The sequence below is a fragment of the Oenanthe melanoleuca genome, chromosome 6 (genome assembly GCF_029582105.1).
Source record: "Oenanthe melanoleuca isolate GR-GAL-2019-014 chromosome 6, OMel1.0, whole genome shotgun sequence".
Taxonomy (NCBI): Eukaryota; Metazoa; Chordata; class Aves; order Passeriformes; family Muscicapidae; genus Oenanthe; species Oenanthe melanoleuca.
The window spans coordinates 15,250,143-15,276,922 of NC_079340.1; the positions used below are offsets into that span (position 1 = coordinate 15,250,143).

At 38.8% G+C, this 26,780-nt stretch overlaps 1 protein-coding gene across 4 annotated transcripts in view; it reads left to right on the plus strand.

Annotated features, from left to right (window-relative positions):
- Positions 1-26,780, plus strand: part of USP54 (ubiquitin specific peptidase 54) — a 92,478-nt gene that overhangs the window by 26,498 nt on the left and 39,200 nt on the right. For all 4 annotated transcript variants that reach the window (XM_056494980.1, XM_056494979.1, XM_056494977.1 and 1 more), the window contains exons 2-3: positions 19,193-20,031; positions 22,698-22,790. In XM_056494980.1, the coding sequence (XP_056350955.1) occupies positions 19,885-20,031; positions 22,698-22,790 (240 nt within the window). In that variant the 5' untranslated portion in view covers positions 19,193-19,884. The remainder of the gene's footprint in view (positions 1-19,192; positions 20,032-22,697; positions 22,791-26,780) is intronic.

Consider the following 26,780-nt stretch of genomic DNA (forward strand, 5'->3'; position numbering starts at 1 on the left):
ACATTAGTCAATGTCTTAATAGTCTTGAAAAATACTTCTGATTCTCTTTTAAAACAGCACTCGGTTTGGTTATTCTTTTACATGAGAAAAGGCAAAGAAAGGTTTTTACTTATCTTGTAATTTAAAAGCAATTTAAATAGCTCTGGATTGCCTGACTTTAATAAAAACAGTAACTTGGATGGTAAGAGAAAATAGAATTTTTAAATTTTTTTTTTAATATGAGTCCATAAAGTAAGATTTTGCTGTGCCTCCCCACTCTCCAGACCTTATTTAAACAGTTGTCTTGCCATTTGGAAGAGGTCAGCTGAGTACAGCACATGTGTTTGGCCAATATGTTTGAAAACATTGCCCAAAAGTTTGTTAGACTGTTATTAGTTTTTATTTTTAATTTATTTTTTTCCAATCTTCTTGAAAATTGCACTGCTGATGTGGGAGCATGAGCTTCTTAACCTACCTTCTTCACCCTCTGCAGACCCGAAAAAAGAAATTGTTGATGGTCACTGCTTTCTTTCCACAGAATTAACTTTTTCAACCTTAGAGTTTTTCAGTGAAGAGGGCAAACATCTGTTTTCAGACTTCTTAAAAGTCCAGGAAATGAATTCTCCATGTTACAAGCTACAGTCCTAGAAGAATGTACTTACTTTAAAGAAAGAGGGTAGAAAAGATTAACCGGGGGTTTAATTTGCATCAGTTGTTTTGAACTGATCGTTCCTGGAGTGCAGCTTCACTGTGGCTGCGGGAGGACTGGGCAGGGCAGGTGGCTGGGTCTGGACTGGGTGTTCCTGCTCTTTCCCAGTTCAGCTCCTGGTTGAAGTGGCTCCTGCAAGTGGCTTACAGCTCAATGCAGTGCTTGGGAGCAGTGGGAGCGTGAGGCTAGGGAAAGTACACAGATTGACACAGTCTGCTGTTTCCCTCAGTTAAATGAAACTGCACTTTCAGTCTGTGTTCCCAATTGCTGCACAGCCATCTGACTGCAGATGGAGGGGCAGCTTTGTTATCTGGGTAGGAGGATCTAACTTCAGGCCACTGTCAAGAAGCATTGTCCACCTGGCCTACTTTCCTGCTTTTGAGTAAGAAAGCTAATGAAAAAATAAAGTTACATTGGTAGAGTTGTTTTTTGTCAACTGTTTTTTTGCTGCCCTGTTATACGTAATTTTGCAAACTTAGCAATGTTAGCATAAGGGTAGCGGGAGGGGCACATAATGGTGAACAGATCCACCCTGGTAGCAGCTGTCAGCTTGGCACAGCTGTATCATAAAGCATACTGTAAGTTACCTGTGCTAAAAATTAGTGGATTAGTTAGTGCATCTACATGGTGTCTTGGCTTTGGTGGCAAAGCTCATAAAGAAGCTGTTGCTCTGCTCCTGCACCCCTGTGTAGTTTGCTGGTCTGTGTTGTGCCAGTTACAAGTGCATACTGCAGGACTGCTCTGTGTTCTGAATAACTGAAATTATAAAAGTAGCCCACTTCATACTTTTATTTCTGGTTATTTTTAACCCACATTATTTTCATGAGGCAATTTGTAATGTGGTTGCCACTTGCAGAACAGAGCATCAGGTAAGAGTAGCAAGAACGGATCTCTTGAAGGTAGTCAGGAACTTCTGCAACTGGCTTCTTTATTGGCAGTCAAGAAACTCCATCTTTACCACGTACCACATTTATTCCTGACAAACTTCTCCATGTAGACAAACTTACGGTATTTAAACTGTACTAAGTGTGCTGACATTTGCAGCTTTATGAGTGGGAGTGCTGTGGTGGATAATTATATGAAGGTGAAGGGAAGGGCTAGCATAGCCTTTGCTAGGTAGGAAGCAAAAAGATCTGCAAAAGCAGAAGGATGCCAAAATCATATGACTCTGCAGACATTTGAAAAAGAACTGTTTTCAGTCTTAAGAGAATGGTTGCTTCAGCTCTGTCATCTACACTTAGTTTCTTCAGGTTTTTTTTAACTTACACTTTTGACATTTTTCTTGGCTATCTGTCTTTATCTTGCCAGCCATGAAGGTATGCTGTTGGCATGCGTGCTTCTAATAGATGGGGTTATTTGCAAATACATTTGCTTCAGATTGCTCATGTCTGAACCAAAGCAAAAAAGCAAGCAAGGCAGAGAGAGAGAGATTTCGAGCTTGTCTCTGTTGGTTTACTTTGCCTGGTTTTCCTGCCTCATTTCTGTCTGAGGTAGCTGTGTGGAGGGCTGGATAATTGCTAGCATTGCTATCCCAGTTGCCCTAGGGGCTGTGGTACTTGACCAGAACAGTTTGAGGGTTGCTGTGCTGTCCTAATTTAGATGAAATGTTAGAATAGTTGAGATGATTTTTTTTTTCCCCTTTCTTTCCTGTTCTGTGCAGAAATGTGGTAATTGCTCTGAATTCTTTCTTAGTTGGGTGGTAGTGAGTCAGATTCTTAACTGATATGTTTGGCAAAGCTCTCTTTTGTGAGTGCAGTAGCGCTGTTGTTCTTCAGCTGGGGACTTGTCCGCTGCTTGTGTTCAAGGCATGGAGCCCTGCTTGCTGTTTGAACTGTCTGACCCTCATCAGCACAGTCAACTCTTATTTTCTTGTCCTTTGCTGCTGTATGATTCTAAAAAGTTTTAATTTTAGATGTGATGGAAGCAGAACTGATTTTGCTTTCAAGAGAGCATTTAGAAATAATTTTCATGCTTTCTTCATGCACTGAAGTATTGAAGAACTAGTTATTGTTTAGACAGGTAACTGATAGTCTCCACTATCAACGTGCTGAGGGACTGCAAAATGTCAAAGCAGGTGTTTGAAAATTCCACAATTCAATCCGTATTTCTAGCAGTTACTCAGCTATGTGTGGACACCTGAAGCACTTTATCAAAAAGCTGAAAAAAAGTTCTAAAATTATGGAAACTGAGGCTGAAGCAAGCAGGAATTTGCAAACATCAGTACCACAAAACTCTCGATGTTACTGATTTAGATGCTCCTGCCCTTTTGTGAGCGTTAGCCGGCATCCAAGGAAGTCAGCGGAGTCATGGGGGATGTGTGTGGTCTTTGTGTCTGAGGAGGAAAGGCAAATGCTTTGTCCTTTGGAAGGAGGAGGACTAAAGGAGTATAAAGACCAGTGTTTTCTCTGCAAGGGTGCTTACCAACCTTAGTACATTGTGTTGTAGAAATAATGCCACTTGAACAAATGGACTTGCTGCCTATTGGTAAAATTCTGCAGATATTTGAGAGTAAACGTGCAGATCCAAGTAATAGTGTGAGACACCTGAAAGACTTGGTCACTCTTTCTGTATGCTAGAAATTAGGTTTGGCATATTGCTTTTGCCCGGAAAAAGTCTGTGTTGGTGTTGCAAACTATGTTTTTAAGTGATTTGGCTTCCTTGAAACAAGCTGTTTGAGGAAAGAGTGCTAGAGTTAACATGCTGCTTTAACCACGCACAGCTGTGGAGGAGGCTTTGAGCCCAGCATGATTACTGAGCATTGGACTTTTTTATTCACAATTATGGCACTGTCAGTGCACTTTAGAAAATTACTTTATTTGAAATTTGCTCACCCTAAATCTTAAAAGAAGCTGTGTAGAAGCATCATGAGGTAAAACTCCTTAGAGTATTGAGCCTTTGCTGTATTTTTCCTTTCTTGTTCTCCTATTTTTGTCCCTCTGAAAGTCTATCATTATGGAAAGACATAGTTAAAACTTGGCTCAGCTGCTTCTATCCTGCAAGACTAAATTGTTCTTAAGGCAAACCAGTTTAATTGTATTCCAAATGCTTCCTTTTTGCATTGTTTGTTTCTATTAGGTAAATGGTCCCGGTGGGGATAGTATCTTCAATTCCTTGTATGGTCCAAAGCATTATTATGTTTCAATCTGATTCTGTTAGCATTATATTGTGCTGGGACAGCAAGACAATGGTGTGCAGTGGTTTGGGTTGTTGGCTTTTTATGTAACATAACCAGTGTTTTCTTTACAGCTATTTTGGTCTTGGATGTACAGTAAGTCTCCCTGTCTGTGCTCTAAACATGACCATGTTAGAAGAACAAATTGATGCAGAATGCAGATGGTACCCGTGTCCTGGAGCTGTACTCCAGGAGTGTCTAGGAATAATCATGAAGTAATGCTACTGCTGAGCTTATGGGAGGTTTTGGGGATAGGAAGCTGTTTTTCTGTACAAACTTCTGTTTTTCCGTGATCTCTATCACTGGCTTTGAACCACAGGGGATGGTTCCAGGAAGTGTCCTGCAATAATTGTTCTTTGAAAAACTGCTTTCAAGTTTGTATTGCAATTGCAGGGTTGTAAACTGAGGGACCAAAACTGAAGCCATCTTTTGAGTCCTTTCCATTTTTTTTTGTTAAATGGCGACATGTTGCTCCTGGTTATCAGTTTCTCCTATGAGAAAACAATCCTTGGCATTTAACTGCAGAGTCTGCAGGAACCTCTCCAGTTCACTTGTCACACTGAGGGGAGCCCTGCCTTGCACAGGCAGGCTGCTGCTGTAAAATGAAGTCATCCCTTGCAGCCTTGTCTCCCCCTCCTCTGCCCCCAGTCTGGTCTCTTTTTTAAAAGGGTTTGGAAAGCCTTCCTCCTCCTTGCCTGGCCCTGTGTCCGAGGGGAGTTGCTGGTAAGCTGGGCTGGGCCTCTGGCCTTATCTCGGTTGTCAGAGCCGGCTGCCTGGTAGGTGGCAGTGGGGGCAATGCTTTTCAAATGAGACTTTCCTGTGCTTAGGGAGGCCCTTGTTTTTTTGTTTTAACAGCTTCCTATTGTTTGAAACAGCAGGTTATCCCCTCCCATGCTATTCTAGCTCTTTCCTCCTCCCTTAAATAATTTTTCTGTGCAAGTATTACTCACAGCAGTTACTCTCACAGTGAGTCTTCTGTTTTCCCAACTTGCTCTGATCTCCAGCTTCTGTTGTGATACCAGTTTGGAGTCCACATAAATAAACAGAAAGCAGCTTCTGACGGTAGGTTTTTCTAATTTTTCATTCAGCATCACCATCACTATGATGTGACTGTTTTGATTGAATTCAAGTTGTCGTAGGAATTCTCTCCTACATATGGGACTGAAAGATAGAAAATTCTGTGTTTCAATGTGGCTGGCTTTAGTTTCTAAGATACAAAGAAAGAGTATTGCTTCAGTTTGTTGATAGTTTGCTTCTCAGTGTTTCAGTCCTGCTAGATAATGGTGTTTCATGTGTTCACTTTATTTGTGATGTTCTATCCCTGTGAAAGGTACTTTCTAAGACATAAGCTGTCTCTGGTCCACCATACTGTAACTTCCTTTGTCTAACAGTATCCATGATAAATATGAAGATAAAACCAGTCAAAATCTCTTCCCGCCATATCAATTGTTACAGCTGGAAGGGATATTGGCAGTTCATTTCCCATCCCACTTATTTTACAGTGTAGGAATTATCTAGCCAAAAGCACTTCAGACTGCTTTTTTGATGTTAGATGTGTTTCTGCTTCCCTCTACTTGTTGAATACTATGTAAGAAAGTTGATAATGAAATGAGGTACTAACCATGCAGAGCTTTTCTATTATTTTAATGTTCTCATTTTTAAAAGTCAACTTGATTTCTTTTTCCTGATCCCCTGCTTTTTATCAAGTGTCTTGTTTCCAAAATTAGTAATAATTTTGTGATTATTTGAAGTCTGTTACTATTGTTTCATACTTTTCTTGGTTCAGCTTAGCAAAAAGTATGTATTTGTTTAAATTTCTAGATTTGAAAAAAAGGAACCAAAACCCTCACACTATATATTTTGATATATTTGATGACACTAAGCAGAAGTTTTAATTCCACAAAATGATAAGTCCAGTTCTAGACTTTGTCATCAGAGAGAGCAAAGGAGGGGGGAATAATCTGTGTATTAGTTCCAGTACTTGACATCTGGTATAATAAACATTCTGCCTGTTCTAATGCATTCCGGATTCTTTTGAAGGAGTAACTTCTCAGGCAGCCCAAAACAGAAAAGAATTTCAAAGACATTGATCCATACATGGAAGATGAGGTCCCAATGTCCTTGCCCTAACTATAGCTTCTTGATAAGCTGATTCAGGTCACTAACCTAGCAAGAGATGAAGCAAGCTCCCTCTTCCCCTCTTGCCATCCCTCCAAAAGTGCTAATTTTGTGAGCTGCATTTGCTTCTGTGAGCCTTAGTGTGAACTGCCTGCCTCAGAGCACTCGTGTAGAGGGAGAAGTGCCCTTTCCACACTACTCTGGTGGCTTCAAGATTTTAACTTCATTTGGTTATTTAATAAGGTTCCTCTCAGAAGTTGTCTGAGATGATGCATCCACTTTCTAGAACACTGTATTTTGTGGGAGTTAGAGAAACCGTAGTCTTTTTTTATTACTATTATTGTAACCGACAGTTCAGAAACCTCTTTTTTTTGACAGAGAAATGTTGCAGTGGACATACAGAAGTTTGCGTTTTCTGAAGTTGTTAATTTATAATGGAATTATGTCTGTAGGTTATAACAGTGGTTTCAAGAGTTTTAGGTGTCTTAAAAACCCAAACAGGATGATTCCAGGTTAAAGAGTTCCCTGTTTAAGGCCGGAGAAACATGACAAACAGCCTGAGGAGTGAAGGAAGCAGACTGTGGTGGCTGTCAGGATGAACAATGGTTTTGGCACACCTGCTGCTTTGCTGCAGAGCTTCTCCGTGCTTGGCAGGAAAGGAGTGATTTGGAGGATAACCAGAGAGTTTTGTACATGTTTTTGGTATGTTTCCATCTTCTCTGTGGGAGAGAAAACAGAAGCACTTGCTTTATAATGTAACTGATGGCTGGTTGAAGACTGAGACCATAAACTTTTGGGGCAGGATTTAATAATGCACTTAGAAATGTGGAAGTCAATATTATGCTAGACTTGAGGGCCCTTAGAAGAGAGTGCAGGTAGACTTATTTACCATGGGAAGGGGGAATAGTTGGATGTAGTCAAAACAATGTGTTAGAGAAATTTATGTTCATACTGCCCCTCTGGGTAGATATAAACATAATTAAGAAGTAAAATTAAGAGAGCTGAAACAAATGCATTTGGAAGATTTTTTTTTTCTCAATATGACAGTTTAACTCCAGCATGTTCTACCTGATATTATTCCCTTGATGCTTCTCCTAGAAGTTGACACACATGTAAAATGTGAGACCAGATTAGCAGATTGCAATCATATTAATAGTCTTTTTAAATAAAGTGTAATGCCATACATATTTATACAGACTTTCTCTGAAGCATCTCATGTACTTGATTTCACAAGAGGATATTGCTGTCCGAAATTGTTGAGTACCTGGGTCACCAGAGTCTATTGGAATTGGAGAACTTAGGTGTACTAGGAAAAAATGAGGATGCTAAAAAGCTGAAAAAACTTCCTTTTAGTCTAGCAAAGAAAATGCCTCTAATACTGTACTTTTTGGCTCAAGCTAAGAACAGTTTAACTTCAGATGGAGTGAGTTCAGTTCTGATTAATGAGAAATATAAGATTTTTCCAGATCATCCACTTGCACGTGTGCACGCACACGTGTTCATGATTTATTTTATTTTCCTAATCACAGAGGAAGGATGCATAGACTCTTAATCTGGATAAAATATTCTTATTTTTTCCTGTTTCCCTTACAGGTGTGTGTATAAGGAAGTGTATAAGACTTGTTGTAATTAAGCAATGGATAATAATTATAGTAACATGTGTTGGAATTCTTTTGTCTAGTATTGAAGAAAATTTTTGTAAATGATTTCTCAAAAAAGTATTTATCATGGTGTAATGATATGATTGAAAATATTATTGTGGTGTGGTAACCCTTCTTGGTAAGGATAGCTGTTACAGATGTTGCTTTCCCAGATGTCAGGTAATTGTTCCTTGAAGCCTGGTTATTCTGAGGGGAGAGGACTTTTAAACAGGACAGTGTTTGGTTTTATCCTTTTATTGCCTTGCTGGTGTTCTGGATCTGAATATTTTTTTCTGCACCAAGTTGCTAATGCTACAGTTGGATCTCTTCAGCAGCTTCTTGAGTTGCCAGCATATTGTCTGGGGAATTCTGAGGAAAGCAATTTCTATTGTACAGCCTTACAATGCTTGTGGACGCCAGCCTGAAGCCACATCAGCTGCTCTTGCACTAACAGGGTTTGGCAAGAGAGGGTGTGGGCAACATGTGACTGCTTTGCAACTGGAAGGTGAAGATTCTGTCCTGTGACCAGCTTTAGGGGATCCCAGTGTAGGGAGTGGTGGCTGTGTAACCTGTAAGGGAGCCTGCAGGAAGAATTAAGCCTTAGGGACCATTTTGGAATGCTATGGCAGGATATGGAATCCTCCACAGTTTTTGAGATGGATATGCCTAACCCTTCTGCTGTGGTGAGTTCCCAAAAGACTGGAAGGATTTTAGCATCAAAGGGGCCATATTTTATTTAAATAGTAATATATTACTTTTTTAAAAGGAGAGAATTTAAAAAAATCTAGGGAAGAAAAAATGAAAATAGGCAAGTTTCCTTTTACCAACTATGTCTTGCCTTCCCAGCCTGTCAGTCACTGAGTGGTCCCAAATGTCTTACTAGAAATTTTGTGCTAAGACCAGCCATACCACACAATCCCTGGAGCTTTCATATTTGAACTCCCTTGGTATGTCCCTGAGAGGGCAGGATGGGACTGTACCCCTGCCCCCAGGGTGCTTCATGGCACAGCCTCACTCTTAAAGAATTACACCCGTAATTAGAAGCCAGAAACCAAAAGCTTACATAAAATGTTGTCATCCTGAGACCCAGTTACTTTCCTGTTCCTTGCTGTGTGTGATGGAGTTGAAGAACCCCTAAAGCTGTTGTTATCTTTTGCCTGAGACCTTTCCCCAAAGCTTCTCTGTGCTCCAGTGCTGTTCCCTGAGGCACTTTGCTTGACGAGTAACATGCATCATTGTAGGCTGGGCATTTTTTCTCTGTGGGGGAAGAAAAAAGATGAATCAAGAGCACAGAATATAAGACAAGTTTAGGAAGCTTTGCTTTCTAAATTTTAATGTGTTCCATGCTGGACTAAGCCAGAAGCTGCTTAATCGTTTGTGTTTAACATTGCAGCACTCCTGAGAGTCCCTGTTTAAAGGGTATGTGGGTTGTGTTTAGTTTCACAGGTGATTTCAGCCAGTGCAAGATCAGATTTGGGAGAGTAACAGGAGTAGCTGCTTATTTTTCTGTAGAGCTCAGACCCACAGAAGCGTTGAAAAAGTTAAGTTACTGCTGAAAGGAATGAAACTGAATCTCTAAGGTGCGCATACTTTTTTTTCTTTTTTTAATAACAGTACACGCTGAAATCCTATTGTCTGATATTGAGCTAGACTGCAGTTTTCTCTAGGTGCTCTTTCAGTGTTGAAATTAGTGGCTGTAACATTTGTTGTTGTCTGGGTATTTCACAGTCCTGTCAGGACAGGTCTCCTTTTTGTGTGTGAAAGCATGTGTACATGTCCTTAAATTTGCTCCTTGACAGTCAGTTTTAAAATAACAACACCAACAAGTTTTATTAGGGGTGTTTTCCTTTCCACATGTTCTAGGTGGTTAAATGTATTATAACTTTCCTGGGCACCTTCAGAATTTTTAAAATTTTATCTTTAATGAGTTTCTTCAGTTGCTAAGAGAAGAACTTTTGTGGCCTACCTCTTCATGATCTTTTTCTGCCAATGAGCAACCCACAAATAATGTGGAAAGGCCCCTTTCACTCCTCTTGAGTGCTTCGTGGGGCTTGGGTTTTTTTCTGGCTGGGAGATGTTTTAGTTTTTTGGGGGTGTGGGTTTTTGGTTTAGATGGTTTGAGGTTTTTTGGTGGTTTTTTGTTGTTTTTTTTTTTTTTTTTTTTGTGGGAAGCTTCTGGTGCTACTCAGGGCGTTCATTTTATTGCCATGCAGAGAAAAAAAAAAATCAAAGCTGTTGACATTCTTCTTCTTTTTCTTACCCAACACCCAACTGGCCTGTTCAGCTTGTATTATACTGCATTTGCACAGCTTCTGCTTCTGTGACCCATTAGGACAGAGCCTGCTTGTGCTTAACAACAGTCTCTTTCATGCTTTGTGGATCTCTCCAGGCCACAGCAGGACACAAAATAATCCCTTTTGCATTTGGTAGTTTCACAGTACTTTTCGGGTGAAGATAAAATAATCTTTCTGAATGAAAACAATAGCATCATCTCCATAAGCCTGGTTTTGATAGAGGGAAATTGTCATTGTTTCTTCATCTTATAAATGAACAGCAGTTTGTTTGGGTTTTTCTTCCCTAGCAGATTACTTACAGATTTTAACATTTTAAAATCTTGGGAAGAGCATTATAAGTTTTTTTAAAACCAGTATGTGATTAGTTTCTTACAGTAGTTTCTATTAAGACTTAGAGAACCAATTTTTTAAACTTAAAAATTTGAATTTGTGTTTTGAATTTAATGAGGCTGGAGTTTTGTGGACGTTCATATACAATCTCATGGCTTCATCTTATTATTAGTTCTAATATAAAAGATCTGTATTTCAGAAAATGTGTTTGTACAACAATCTGCACATATGAAGCTTTCATTTTTGTGTACTAGGCTAATTCTCTGTTTGAGTTTCTGAAATGTTTGACAAAGTAACTGTGTATGACAAAGAAAGTATCCTTTGCCTGTTTTAGCCATCTGCGGCTTTCACATTGTGAGATCTATTAAACTTGGCTTTAAGGCTTTTTTTACAATCTTTCAGAAGATATTTTATACCCGAAGAATTCAAGCAATTTATCTATTTGTAAGAGGCTTCTCAATGAAAGTAGAATTTTGAGTAGTGGAGGTAGCTGAATATCTTGTTATACAAGGTTCCTTTCCTGTGTTTATAGGAACCATTTCATGACTTTGCCTATATTTGATACTTAGCTGTGAGTTCAGGATTGTTGTGCATTAAGTTGTTATTATCCTCTCTTCTTAAAACTCATAGAGGCCTGCAAAATGGCTGTTTACTTCATAAGGTCCTGTGATAGATGAGTCTGCAGCTGGGAAGAGGCACAGTATGTCCACAGCTCAGCCAGTGATGGACCAAGTTGACCAAGTCTAGTCTTGGGCTGCAGGAGCCATAGGGAGGCCATGGCAATAGATTACAAACACTTTATTTGCTAGTTTGCATTGTAAAGGCTTGAGGTATGGTCATGTCTATTCGCTTCATATTTAGAAAAAGACAGGACCAAGCTCATCAGCTCACAGAGATAGTCTTTTCGTGTTTTCCCTAAATCCATCAATCAGATGTTTTCTTCTGCTGACCGCCTGCTTGTGTAGCTCTACTACTATCCCTGCTTGTCTGTTCCAGGTCGTTGGTGAGGTGTATGGTGTCATGGCATGTTTCCCCCAACTGTTTCTTTCATTCTTCCATATGCTATTAACTGCTGTTGGATATGGATGTTCTGATTAAGTAAGCTTTTCCTTGTGGTATGTGCAAATGTTTTTCCTGCTCAAGTTCTGAAGTCTTCAGTGGGTTTCACAGCAAATGCTTCTCTATACAGAGCCAAATGAAGCAAAAATTACTTTCCCTGTTCTTATTAGTTACACTTATTCCTCTAAAACTACATAGGAATGATCTTAAACTCAGCTTATGCATGTGTGTGCACACTCGTGATTCTGCTGAAATGTTATTTATAGCTATACAGCACAGATGATTGCTTAAAAAAGAGGAATAATCAGCATGTTGTGGATGCTGAGAGCATTTGCTTTAAATTTTTATGTGAAGTATGAATCTATATAATGTTCTGCAGTGCAGCATTGCTCCTTCTGCTTGTCAGTTTTAGCAAAACAGGAAAAAATGATGTAAGCATTTAATATTGGGACCCAGCAAAGGCACCATCAACTGCTGCTCACTCTGCCTTTACTCTCTGTTTCTGTGAGTTCCTCTATGCTGCTTTAATTTTGCACCTTGGTATGTTATTAGTCTGTCAAGAACCTGAGAGTTACAGTCTGTCTTGGTACGTAGTAGTGGTGGTATAGATAAAACACAAAATACAATGAACTAATACTTTAATCTAGAATTGCTATTTTAGTGCCAAATACTGTCCTGAGCAAAGAGGGAGGGAATAAATTCTTTTATGGTACTAGCAAATACATTATCTGGCCCCACCTGTTGATCACAAGGGAGGTGGGAATTGTCTGCCTACCCCGTGGAAGTTTTCACTAGCCAGTGTTGTCAGAGGTCCATTGTGCATGTGTTGAAGAACTGATTTGTGCTGTGGATGTCATCTTTCTCCTTGAGCACTACTGAGAGAGAGCAGTGCATTGCAGTATTTGACTTTGAGATTCGTAACACAACAGAAAAATGTATTTTTCCACCCAGATCCTGTCCATCTGTTTGATCAAAGTCTGTTGCTACTCTCAATGTGTTGCTGCCTTTGCTTAATCTTTGTTGTGTTTCCTTTGAAATGAAAAGTACTAATGGAGCCGGACTTCTTCTGTTTGCCTGTTCTCTTGCAAAATCTGTTTGTGTGGTTATTCTGTATGGATGTGTGTGTATTTCCACATTCAAACGTATCAGAAATTACTGGTTTTATATGGGTTTGTGGTGCTGTAATGTGAGCAGCATATGATTTGGGAGTTGATTGCTACTGGCTTCTGTTTTAAGCAAAGAAAGGGGTGTGAAGATTGACGGGAGAACTCACAGTTACAACAAGGTAGCAGTTACAGATGAGAGAATTTTTCTCTTGAGCAGTGAAAAATCTGCAAGGTCAGGAAAAGAATGGCAGCAGGATTTTAGGATTTAGAAAGTTCTCAGTCATTAAGCCATATGTGGTTGAATACTGCTGACTACTTCTGGAATCTTTTAGGGCTCTTAAGTCATTCTTGGACTGGAATTCACAAGCCAGAGTACTAAGTCCCTTAGTTTTTGGATCAGTGGTGTTACCAGTGGAAGAGAGAGATGAGATGGTTTGTTAATATGGTGCCATATGAAAATGGGCCTTCAAATATTTTGGCAATAGCTGATGTCTGTAAAATACAGAATTTTGCAATCAAAATGTTTGTATCTGGAGACTGAATCAAATACTAAATTAATCTTGAAGCTCCACTTTGGAAAGTCAAGGTAGAGATTTGGAAAGTCACGGCAGAGGTTTGGAAAGGGAGTAACTGGTAGCAAGAGGCTGGCTGAGCTTTCACTTGAGTCAAACCAGAACCCTCCATTTCACCCTAGGATTAACAGCTGCCTATTTGTAATGTTTTCCTGTGTTGCACATGATTGATCAGTGATGTTTAACTGCTTTTGAGCAATTGCATGACATTTGAAGCTGCTGTGTTTTCCCCATTTATCCAAACTCCACAAGTTCATGCAGAGTGGGATGGGAAGCTGCTTTCACTCTACCTTCTTCCTTGAGAAATGTCCAGGAGCAGCCTGGGGTAAGGTAGAGAGTTTTTTAAATATGGTCTTGGGAGACTAAACTTTGATTTCATATAGAAAGTAATAGAAAACTTGAGGATAAGCACTTTGGAAGTCCAGGTCAGTTAAAATGTAGGATTTTATTATCATGTACAGCAGTCTTAGAGTTTAACTGCTGTGAAGGGTAGATCTGAAGGGAGTGTAGATGGTTTTGAAAGACTTTGAATTTACTTAGAACTGGACAAACTTTCTTAATTTTATATATATTCTTGCCTCTCCAGCTGTCAGAAAAGTTGCTGAGATAAAAGGGCTGTCTAACATAAGGGTGGCTGCTCCTTCCAAAGGGTTTTGGAAGTAAGAACAGTGGGCTTGTCTGCCTCCATTCCCTGTAACCTCCACAGAAAATGCATGTGCTGAAAGTACCATAATGCATGAGATCAGTGGTTATTAATGTTTTTTCTATCAGTAGAACCTTTATCTGGGGAGCAAGGTGTGTTTTGGCAATAAGCCCCACAGAAAATAATGTGGCATATGCATCTTTAGCTCTGATCTCCACTCTCATTATTTGTCTTTGAACAGAAGCCCTTTATTGTTTGATTATTTTATACTGTGCTTTTATCAGTTGGAGTCTTTGAGAAGATATGCTTTACTCTAGAAACTTCTAGACCATCTTGCAGCTTAAGTAATTGTTGATCAGAAAAAGCTGTAATGCTGGCTTTAGATATTGTGAGTTCTGTTTGGACATTTTATTTGTTTTTTAATTATAATTTGCCTTTGAATAATTGTCATGTGGTACTGAAGCTCCTTACCAGATGGGTTTTAATAGCTTTTCTCATTATTTCAGAGGCAGATGGATATTCTGAGTCCTCTTAACTGTTTTATGAAAGTCTGGGCACAGCTACCTTACTGTCTTAATAACTGTACAGGATAAGTGACATACTTTTCCATTATTCCAAACAAAAGTCTATGTGGTTGTCAGCACAGAATACAGGTGTTTATCAGCTGATGTCCTTATTTCAGGAAGTTCTGCAGAAAAGACTGCTAAGATGTAACCCTGGAGGAGAATTTTCTGCATTTCAAAGCCAATGGCTTTCTGCTGGTTTTCTGTGGTTTTTTTTTTTTTTTTTTTTTTTTTTTTTTTTTTTTTTTTTTAAACTGTGAAAGATGCACTTTAAATAGATTTGGCTGACTGTCAGGCTTAAAATCAAATGATTCAGATTAGGTAAGAGTTTGCAAGATTTCATTACACTGCTTTAAGAGGCAGTCCACCAGGGTTTTATAAAACCTACAGGCATTTTGGATGAGGAAGTTTTGTAAGGAGAATGTTTTGCTATGAAGAGTATTTTCATGTAGTATAAAGCTATACTTGACCCCAGCACCTTACAGTGTTTCTGCAGAATGTGATCTCTCCATGTCTGTTGTTGGTCTGAGCAGTTAACAGGAATGTAGAATAGATTGGTTTTCACATTTCATGGTCTCTTGGTTGTTGGTTTGAAAAGATGGTATAAAAATATATTCTTTCTTCATAAAATTGTTTGGTTTTTTCCTTCCTGTAACTGTAGAAGCGTAATCTGAATAGCAGCATTGCCACATTGGGGAAATGCATTCCTAAAAGATGCTTGACCCATGGGTATTTTGACTACAGTTTCTTCTATTGGTTGATAGGCTGTCTTAAGTACAGTGGTAGTGATCAAAAATAATGTTTGATATGCTGAGTTTTGCTTGTTGTTCTGTCTAGTATTTTCCATTTTTGTTGGCATTATCTTATGGTGATCTCTTAGAAATGGCCTTCACTGTGTCTTCTGTAGAAATCTGTAGAGTTTGATCAGGCTTGCTGTATCTGTACACTCTGAAGAAGTATATCCATAGATTTGGGGAAATATGTTTTTAGTCTTCATTCCAAGATCATTTTGATGGTCTTTATCAGCAACTTTTAGCCAGACATTTGGATAATTTACTTCTTGTAAATGGAAGGATTTCTTTGGTGTCTGAAAGAGTATTTCTCATAACCTTAACAAACTCTCTTTTTCAAAAAGGCTCTGAGAAGTTAGCCTAAGTTCTCTGGTACTCAGAACTTTGTCTTTACAACACTTGGGAGACTGAGAATTGTACAATAGTACATGACAAAAAAAAGAAGACCAGTATGCGTCTGTTGTGGGCACCAGTGGCACTGTGAGGTGCTGTCAGTTCCCAGTTCCTGGTTCCACCCAGTAGGCACAAGTGGCACAGAGCAGGGTAATCAGGTTGTTCTCTAACAGGAAGACAGACAAATGGGTGCAAGCTTGACAGCAGGAGCATTACAGACTCTTCCCTGCCCCTTTCTCCCAGCAGAGCCATCAAGGCTGAGAAATGCATGCATAAAGCAGAATTTTTTTCCCTTTGTTGTCCCATTTGTACCGTGAAAATAGTCTTGGCAACAGAGATGAATGTAAATGTACCTTTCTGTAGTTGTACTTCATTGTCTAGGTGAGCAAATAAATCTGTCTCGTATTTCTGGCTAGCTAAGAATCTCAAAAAGAAGAGAGATCCTCAAGAGGAGGAAATCATCATCTTTTGCTTCTGTCAGGTCACTGCACTCTTCACTCCTTTCTTCATCCAACCTTATGATTATTTGGCATTGGGAATCTTTTCACCCCTCTATTTTATTTCATTACCTTCAAGATGGAATTTAAACTGACTTGTAAAGCTGACCATCTTTTGGGATGTCTAAACTAAATGAAGACTGTAATATTGATATCTCTGCAACTAAATATAACATTATCCATGCAGAAATCCACAGATACTTCCATCATTGCAGGTACAGGGAGAAAGTGTGTTCTCAAGCCTTTATTTCTACAAACTTTCCATCTAGCTGAGAACAGCCATGGGATTATTCTTGTGCCTCTTCACTGAAAGAGTCAAACTTAGAAGCCAACTGGGTGACAACTTTCAACAAAATCCATTGTCTTGGACAACTCTGTCTTTTTTTAATCAAAAAGATCTTGATTTCAAAGCTGTTTTTCTCCTCTTTAGATTTCAAAAGTGTTGCAGCATTTGAAGGCATGGTTTGCCCTCGACACCATTAGTCTATTCCCTACCATCAGAATTAATTGAAATCTATTGAAATCAGAATCAGGTGGTAGGATACTGGGGGGAAGAAGTCTCTTCTCTAAAATCAGACACATTCACACATTGAAGGATTTACATTATTCTGTGTTTTGAAAGTTTTTTCAGAAATTTAAGTAATAAACACTAAATTCTAGACCTCTGCTTTTATTTAATAGTGTAATAAATACTTAATTGGTGGTTTCAGCCATACCTAGTGCTATATGGAAGCATCTTTGTTCCTAAACAGGATTGTTCTAATTCAGCCAAATGCTTGGATTGGGTATTCAAGCAATAACCTTAAATATTTGGCTAAGTGAGACTGCAGTGAGAGAGGCATGTTACATTCCACACACCCCTCCTCCTCACTCCCAAAAATGAACAATGATTGGGGGACCTTGCCAGAGAATAAAGGATGCAGAGGATGTTATGTTTCTGTGTGATTGATTTAGCAAGGGAATATGGGGATAAACAGGGTCTTGAAATCTTTTTTGGTACATCTTGTAGAGTGTTCTGCTCTGCTGTCAAAGGACAGACTCTGGTTTCTTCAGGCCAGGAGTATGTGCTGAACCATGGCCAGCCTTCCCGAAGGAAGCTGCTACAAAGCAGCAGGAAGTTCTAGAATGTTGGGTTTGCTTTTTTATTATATATTCTTTATCTATTTTTAATATTTTATTTACCCCTTATTAAAGCATTTGTACAATTAAACATCAGACCTTTGAGTTGTTATATTTTGCTGGTAAGTTTTTTAGGGGTTGGCACAGTGCAAAGCTGTGATCTGGTCATCTGGTTTTATCCTAACTGGGTGGTTACCAGCTTAAGTGTTTTTTTGCTTGTCCATAGCTTTGCAAAGGCCATGTAGCCAAATGAGCAAACTGAACGTGCTCCTGTGAGCAGTCATGGTGGTAAGAAATCAGTTCTGCTAAGCCTGAGCAGGTACTAAGCTTGCAGGGTTGCTGTGAGGGTTCAGGCCAGTTTGAAGTAGTCTTGCTGCAATGGCAGGTGAACTGCAAAGCCTCTAATCTTGAATTTTGTTCCAAGACAATAAAAATAAACTAAAAAAAATGTATTCACTTTGTCATATCTGATGTAGCTTTGCTCAAAAGGTGTTCAAAAGTTAGCTTTACAACCCATTTTGAGAGCAGAGTCTTGTTTTGAACTTGAAGCCTACTGAATAGGTGCATCTCTCAGCTGTGCATCTTTGGCGTGTTTTGGATTGTGTTTTTTCTTTGTTTGTAGGTGCTGTGGAAAGAAGACCAAGTGTTTGGCTCAATGGTTTTAGCGAGGCAGCACAGAGTGTGTCTGTCTTGGTTTGTTACAAAAGCACTCTGCTCCATCTGTGACACGCAGGCTTAGCCACTGCACCCATTGCAAGTGGTGTTGCTTTACACAGATCCCTAAATTGATCCCTAAATAGCTCACACAGTATAGTTGGCTCATGATTCATTAAGGGGGTTGAGCAAAGAAAGGGGGCTGAGGCTGAAATTGCTTTGAAATGACTCCTGAATAAGTTCAGCACTCAGGAATGTTGTGTGACAGGCACGGTAATGGTCTGTGTCTGCAGGCTTGCAAGTGCAGTCTGAAATTTTGCATGGCACACTGGAACCAGGAGGACTACTCATTTGGGAGGAGATATTTGTCTGCCTTACAGCAGTGCTGAGACTTCATTAATATTTGTAGAATGAGTTTAACAGAAGTACAAATTAAATATTACTAGAAGGGACTGTGTTAGGCTGCTGTAACATATTTGCAGGTATTTAGGAAGTTCTTTGTGTTTTGATAGGAGATGAAGAATTTATAATTGTGTGGAAGGTGAAGAACATGCCTTCACAGATACCCTGGGTATTTTGTAAGGTATTATACTCTCAGTTAATTTTTGCTGATGTACAAACCATACATATGTCTATTTTCTAGTGACTTCATGCTGCAATTAATACTTTAATACATTTGGAGTAGAGTCATCTTGCTCATACTATCCCTAATATATAATTTCAATTGTTATTATGTGTATCAAAAGTGGCATAATTCTAGATGTCATTAGGAATGTCCGTGGAAAATACTGTGCAAGTTTCTGTAAATAAAGGTGGACTACGCTTGAGAGAACTTGAAAAATAAGTATTGCCATGCATCTTGTAGTTCCTGTTTCTAGGAATTTCTTAAATAATTTTTTTTCCAGTTTCTTTTAGATGAGGGGAAAGTAAACTGGTGGTGGGAAGAGCACTTTCTGTTAAATAATTGTTCTGGTTTCTTCAGAAGCTTCTGTGCCTTTTATAAGACATCATATTTACCTAGATTATGTAGCATTTTAGAGGTACACATAGTTTCTGATGAAGGAAATTTGGAGACTTTTTTTCTCAAGAGTACAGTGGATTGCCAAGTTAAGGATGAGTCTTGTGCCTTCTATGTTCAGTGCAAAATCCCAGTTTTAGGGCGGAGAATGTGCTACCATGTATTCATAGAACCACAAATCCTTGTGTAACTGTTGGAATGAATAAGATATGTTTAAGAAAATAACACTACGAGATTGTAAAGGATATGTTTGACTACTATTGTGGGGTTTACTTGAATGTTGTAGTTTATTTTTTAACCTAGTTTCCTTCTTAACCTTGCCAACCTACTCCAAGCCTCCTTGCTCTTACATGCTTTTCTCTGTTCTTTTCCATATTATTTTATTTTTTGGGTGGAGGAACATTTATATTTTTTGCTTTGTCTCTGAAGATTCAGTGTATTGTGGGAGGTGAGGCAACACTGGTCTTGGCAGAACACCACAAAACCAAGAGAGTAATTAAATGACGCAAGCCTTTGATTATTTTTCTCTCTCAAGCTTTCTGGCACGGCTGGGCATTCTGATTGCAAAAGGAGGATCGGGAGAAGAAATTTCTAAAGATCGCACGCAGAACTAGAAGAACTGTGTCAGAGACTTCTTGCTTCTCTAAAGCTCTTCGCTCTCAAGTTCTGGAGTTACTTCTTTTTCTCCTGTGAGGATAATGTCTCTGTCATCACCCAAGATACATGTAACTGAAAAGGAGCTGCCAAGGTTGTGTTTTGGTTTCTTTGCTCCCTTACTAAGTGGTTTTTCCCCATCTTCTTCAGGAGGACTGTAGAAGGATTACAGAAGCTGCGTTTTTGGGGGTGTGGGAGGAAGTTGCGGTTTTTCTTGTCTTGAGTGTGGGACCTTCTTGATTTGCCATTTGTTCTCTGAAGTCACTGCCTGTTTGGAAAAGGGAGAAGCAGCATAAAATGAACTTGCACAACTGTGGATTCATTCCCTTTGCAAATGTTCTGTGTGACTGCTTTTAAAGGAGATTTTGTACGCATAAGCAGCAAATGAAGAATAGTATCCCAGGCTGGATTTAAAAGAAGCAAACTTCCTGAGTCCTGGCAAAAGGATAAATACTGTTTAAATTATAGTTTAAGGAAGACCAAGTGTTGTTTCAAATTTTTTGTAAGGAAGCATCTGATCAAATCAAATATTCTGCCAGCCTAAACCTGAATTTCTACAGCTGAAACTGGAAGATGTCTTGGAAAAGAAATTACTTTTCTGTGGGTCGGGGGAATGTACAGGGCATGTTTACTCCAAGAAATACCACCTCAATAGCACCCAGCAAAGGTCTCAGCAATGAACCAGGACAGAACAGTTGCTTCCTGAATAGTGCGCTGCAGGTAAGAGCACAGAATAAAGAATGTTTCTGATTTTGCCCTCTGTCTGTTTTGCTAGGCACTGTGCAACAAATATAACTGAACTTGAGTATGTAATTGTTGGTGTGCCTAGATATAATAAAGCTACATTTGGAAAAGCAGATGAAGTTATTGAACAGCTTTTTAATTTTCCGGTTTTCCTTGTGAATTGAGCAGCATTTACACAGTAATCATTTACTGTACTTGCATATCTTGTTTGTGTCAGCTTGTAGAATGTCAACCAAAGCTAAAAATATACATATAAAATATATTTTAAAATAATAGGATATTGCATAGCTTGCAGAATGCATACTCCTTAAAAGTAAATTTAACTTTTTTGTTGAACCAGTCAAGGTCAAGGTTTGATAATAACTATACAAGATCCATTTTATGTAGTTCAGTTTTTGTTCTGGCTGCTGCTTTGTAGCTTAGTTTAAATGTCTGAGTGTTTATCTTTTGATTTAGAAGAAAAACCTTTTCTGGAGCCAAATTCAGTGGAGTGGTATGACTGCTATAGAGGTGTTGTCACCATTTGCTTTGAATGTTGTTGTCACCAGATACTTTGAATGTCTGCTGGTTGAGATTCATTTTGGCAGCAGGGCTTAAAACCCCTTCACATCAGTTTCCATTCCTTCATATGACTTGTCTGTGCAGCACAGACTGTATCACTGTGAGTTTGATTTGTTTGTTTTTTTCCATGGGCACAATCAGGTTCTTGACTAACTTCAGGCTTCCATATAGGCCCAGAACAAATAATACAAAAATGTATACCTATGGACCTCAATAGGCTTAATATGTTAGGAATTACAGGGCAAAGAGAAGTTTCTAGTGATGTTCTGTATCAATTACCTTTATTAAGCTTTAAGGTATGATAACTGGCTGCTTCCTAATATTGAGTTAGTGAACCTAGGTCTGGACTAAGTAGATCCTAATACCAGCTGCATGCCATACATGAAGATGAAAGCATATGACCTGGTCTTTAATCTACTACAGAAACCCTTTTCTTTTAAAGCTGAAGAGAGATAGGTTATTCAAAATACTTATAATCAAAGCTGAATTAAAAAAAAAAAAAAAGCCAAGATAGTAATAATTTCATAAAATACTTCTGGGGTTTATCCTAATGTATTAACATTTAGTCTGAAATGCTCTTGAATATTTGTTGCTTCTTTCTCTTACGAATTTTTATAAACATTCAAGCTAAACTCCAACGGCAATTACATTAAAAAATTGGACTCATTCCTAAACATAATTTTTTTGTCCTTTTGTAAAGTCTGCAGTAGTTCTTCAGGAATGTTTGTGTGTAATCAGATGTTTTCAAGGCTTATGTTGCCTCCCAGGCCCTTAAGTACAGGGATAGTTTGAGTATAAACATAGCCATTGCAATTATGAATTTTGGGGAAGTTACAGATTATATTTAAAAATGCGTTTACTGAATATTACATATTGCTGTTGTTTAAGTAAATAAATCATTCCAGTTGAAAACACTTCTTGAAACCAGTACACATTTTGCCAGGGTGCTAAATTTTTTCTAGCCAGTTGCTCTAGGCAAATTCATCAGAAATAAGAAGTTTGGTTCTTCTGTTTGTGCTAATGAAGCGTTGAGCCAGTCACATGTCAGCCTGGACCTTGCTGCTCTGTCCGGAACTTGGTAGGACGTGATTTAGGTCAGGGCTTCTTTCAGTGCAGACTTCTGCCTTCTGAAAGGCTGGTGGCTGAGGTTTGCAGGGAAGTCCAGTCACTGTTAGTTTGAATTGAAGTAGCCAGTGCTGACCACAGTTATACATAAAAACCACACTGTAGAACACCTCAGAGATGGGTATTGTTGATATTTTACAGATACAAATTGGAATAATTTCCCAAGAGTGCACAGGTTTAGTGGTAAAAAGAAGAATAAAAGAACATGGTGCTGTTAGAGCAAATGTCACCTCTCACTGTTGCTAGCAGAAGATGAAAAAGCCTGCTTGCTTTTCTGTGCTACCTAGTTTTCTGACCCTACCTAGTCACACAGCTGTTATTACCACCATACCTGTCCTGAGAGAAAAGTATAAGTGCCCTAACAGGCTAGGATTAGTAATCATGGCCTGTGAGGACACTTGGTAATGACAATATTGGGCATAACGGATTTTAGTACTCTACTGTTTTCACTTGCACAAACTTGTTAATGTATATGCTGTTGGTGCTCAATTTTTTCAGCACTTGGGCTTTCTGCTCAGAACAAGAAAGCTGTGTAGGAGGAAGGGAGGAGTTTCATCCCCAGCAGTCCATGGGCTGTCCTCAGCAGCTCTGCTCAGCCTTATGGTGTGGTTGCCCAGCAGCCAGCCCTGGTGCCAGCACAGCGGAGCAATCAGAGCAGGTGCTGTTTAATCCAACACTGCCACATGGATGGAGAAGTGGGTTTTCTAACCTAAAAGCACATGGCAAGAAATTCAGAGGAAGGTCATACTGTAAATTAGCATGTGAAGCTTACAGCTAAAGAACAAAATTGAAAACCTCAACTTGCAGTTAGATGAAAGGCATCTCTTTTAAAGGTGATCACTGATGACATTGGTGTACTTCTTGGATTATTCAGCATATGCAGTTTGCACAGAAGCTTAGGCAATATTTTATTTTGTATATTCATAAAATTGCCTGTGCCTCCTTTTCTATTTTAGGTTCTCTGGCACCTGGACATTTTTCGCCGCAGTTTCCGGCAGATCACAACGCACAAATGTATGGGCGATTCTTGCATCTTCTGTGCTCTTAAGGTAAAAGTTAGAAATACATTGGAAACCCGTTCTTTAAAAATTTTAATAGGAATATTTATGATATTTAATTAATACTTGTAATCAAACTTGCACCTGAAGATTTGTGAGAACAAGGTAAATGTGATAGCTAGTAGTCCAAGATCCACTTTCTAAAATGTGTTCAGCTAAAAAGTTGTGAAAATACTGTTGGTATAGTTTCAGTTACAAGGACTCTTCCTAATGGTGTTCGGGTCATTGTGAGTCTCCATTGCTTCAGGCAGTAAAATACAAGTTTGCTTTATTTTTTCCAATTTATCACTTGATATACAAATATAATACCATATGTAGTCAGTATGCTCATCAACATTTACCTTTCTCTTCAGAGCTTCTTCAAATGTCAGATGGGGAAGGCCATTTAGCTAAGCCTTTCTGTTCAAAACTGTTGATTATGTAAGACTAAAAGGCTATTTTCTAATGTAAATATTGATGTTTGCATTAAATGGCTCAGTTCTTTGTAGTCTCTGTTTTAAAAAACATCAATTCTGTTTGTAGCTGCAGATTCAATTACTGAATGTCATAGAGGCTGCCTGGAGAGTGAAATCTAGGTGCTAGCTCTGATTTTGAGTACTGCTATGTACTTGAGTAAATTGTGCAATCCTGTGTCTCTGTTTGTCTCTATCAATTAATTTGTTGCGCTTCTGGGGGTTTTTTGTGGCCTTCTTTCTAAATTTTGCTAGCTCAAACCCCTGGCTTCTTGTGGGAGAAATGGACATGATGAAAATACCAGCTTTAATCTTCCTGAGCAGTGATTTTCCTTTCTGAAATTGAGATTTAGATGTCTTATTTGATCACAAATGTGTTGTAAAACCCAACTAAATACTTAAACTAATTGTGGGAGAATTTGTGTCATGAATTCTGTGTACAGTAATGAAAATAACAGCATTTATAAAAATGGCAAAATAGAGAGTGCAGGTTTAAATTAAAATCATCTGACGTTCCCAGGCAATATTTATAGTACAACAGCTGTCTTGCTGCTGTTAAGGAATATCATAAGTGCCCTAGTAGAGAAAGGCTTGGAATGAATTGTCTAGTGAGCTTTTGGGCTGTTATTGAGGAATTTTCCTGGTGAGTGCAGCAGCAAAGGGGTAACTATTAGTGTGTGAAGTGAGAGAATTCATCTTTTTTTGAAGGGAAATTTGTCTCAAGACATATCTGTTCAAATGATGAGACAGGATGATATTTACAGCAGTATCATCAGAAGAGGATAAAACAGTGGGTTAGGAGCAAGAAGTGAGATCCAGCCTTTCAGACACAGAAAAGATGAAGTATTAAATATACCTCCTCCTTAAAGGGGAATGACAAGACTTAGTCATGATCTGGTTTGAGTTCATTAAGTTCAGTGGGATAATTTAAAACGGTTTTTTGGATCAGACCCTTGAGTAATATCAAGTGATTGTTGGTATTCTTTGTTAGCCAAGATTAAGTCAGAAAGAAGAGGATTTAGGAATTTACCATGAACGTAAGGTTTTGCCATTCTGGGATTTAATCTAAAAGCATGATAAAGGAAAGAGCAGGAGATCAGACAGGCTCTGCCATGAATGAAGGTAGACTCTCCACCAGAGTCCAGAATTTAATATGAAGATAATAGTTAAAAGCTTTTCTGTACTGAGTACTGAAAAAGAGGGAGAGAGATGTGAAAAGATAAAAAAGAGAGGATGAACTTTTGTGGTACTGGTCTTGAAAGATGAACTGGAGAAAAAGATGCATGTGGATTAGCAATACCAGTATGAGAGAGAAAGCACTACAGGAAAACTGGAGGATGACAGGATCTCTGGAATATATGTATTAAAAGCAGACATTGGGTCAAAGAATGTTTAGTTTTGTTGATAAAATCCTTTGTTTTGATGTCTTGAAGTGTGTAGTGTGCTATTATAAACTTGGAAATGACAGGTGGTATGGCAGAATTCACAAATTCTATGCCTGCAGCCATATGTTTATTTTTTAAATTAAGCAGGTTTTGAAAAATTTGCTGCTCTCTCTTTTCACTCTTAGATATCTGCAAAGATTGTGTGTATGTGTTTGTGTGTGTTTTTTGTTTTGTTTGGTTTTTTTCCTTCCTGAAGTTCTTAGCAATAATTTTCCTAGCTGGGAGTTGTTACTGCCCTTGATTTCCAATAAAGCAATAATATTGCAGCAAATCCTCTACTACTTTTGCACATTTTGGGAAACTTGTGTCTAGTTGTGTGCAGAATTCCTTGAGCTCACAAAAACTCTTAAAGAGCATATAAGCAATAAAGAATTACCTAGTCAAGTATTTATGAATGTGGACAGTAACCAAAACTTGATAAAATAAATAAATTCGAACTAGATCCAAATGAAAAAGTTAGCATTTATTCTATCTGCAGTCTGTTCTTCATGGGAAATTGCTATGTGTTCTACCAAAGCCTATTCCAGAAACTCTTTCTCTGGGTGATACTGTGTCAAGCTTTCACTTTTGTTATCCTATGTAAAATGTTGATGTGTGTGCATAAGTATTTGAAAGTTCCCCCCTCCCCCTTTTTGTGATGGTATCAAGTCAACATTAAAAGGGTGAATTATATGAGTTGTCACTTGACTATAAGTGAAATTGGGGTGCAAACCTCCCCTCAACCCCCAAAAAAACCTCTGGGCAACAGAAACATAAGCTGTGTTGTTTGAATGCAGCTGAAAAGGTAGGGGTATTCTCAAGGGATAGCCCCAAACAGTGGTGATTGTCACATTCATCTTCATATACTCCTTTATCAGGCAGTAGAAGGGGGAGAAAGGCTGTTCAAGGTATTTACTCATTCTCTGCTGCCCTCTGGATCAATGTTTTCAAATTGCTCCATTTTTTTTTTTTCCTCCTGTAAAAGTCTGTCTGTCTAGTACATGTTGTGTGTTAGACAAGTGGGATTATGTGCTTAATGTGCACCTAATACTGCAAGCATCATCAAGAGCATGTTTTGTGTCCCAGGACAGCAGGGTCATCCCCTCCCTTCTGTGCTCATCTCTTCCCCTGCCCCAGCTCTCCTTTCTGCTCTGGAAGCCTTTAACTGTTGTCCTGCCAGAGTAATGCTGGATTAGCCTCCAGGTCTTTGACATCCTCTTTTTCTTGAATCTTGCCTTAGGCTTTGCTAAGATGAGGGAGAAGAAGTGGCTGGATCCAGTGAACACCAGAATTTGGAGCTCTATACCATGCGAAAATCTCCTATTAGGGTCTGGGGAGAGGTAATTAGCCTTGCATGCTGTCAGGTGGATCTGCCCAAAATACTTGTCCAGATCAAGCAAGGTGGAGGCAGGACATGTTTACTCTTCTTCAGAGCATGCTGGCATGTTCAGATTCCAGCCTGGCCGGTAAAGGGACAATGTTTGTGGGGAGAAGCCTATGTCACTTTCCCCACTTCACTTCAGGGTCCCTTCACAGCATACCTGACACCATCTGTGTTGCACAGAGAGGGTTCCTGGTCTTCTCCTACGTGGCATGTTGCTCTGAAGGTGACATCCTCTTCCTTTTGACTCTAGAGGAGAAGGATAGTCTTCTCTAAGCTAAATTTAGCCATGGAATAACACTGATGAAGTATTTTTTCCACACTTTCTTGGCTTGTTGCAACTGTTTCTAGGGATTCGGATGTCATGCAGAGTATTTACTGTAAATGCTCAGTTAGCTCTCTAAATATTACTTGTAATTTGAAATATGGGATCACAGGACAGTGATGTCATACCTGATCAAATCACATTTTATTTTTGTACCACATTGAAGGCTTCCATTTCACAAATTCTTTAAGTAATTTTAAAATGTGATGTGCTACCTGTGTGTGTTTATGTAGCTATAAAATGAACCTTGAAATCATTCCAGATATGCATTCCTTGGTTATTTGGAAGGAACCTCTTGCATCAATAGCTATAAAAAGGGAGAGCTGCAGACTCTGTGCTGGAATCCCAAACACCGCTCCTTAAGATATGGCATTATTTAAATATTTTTTTCAATACACA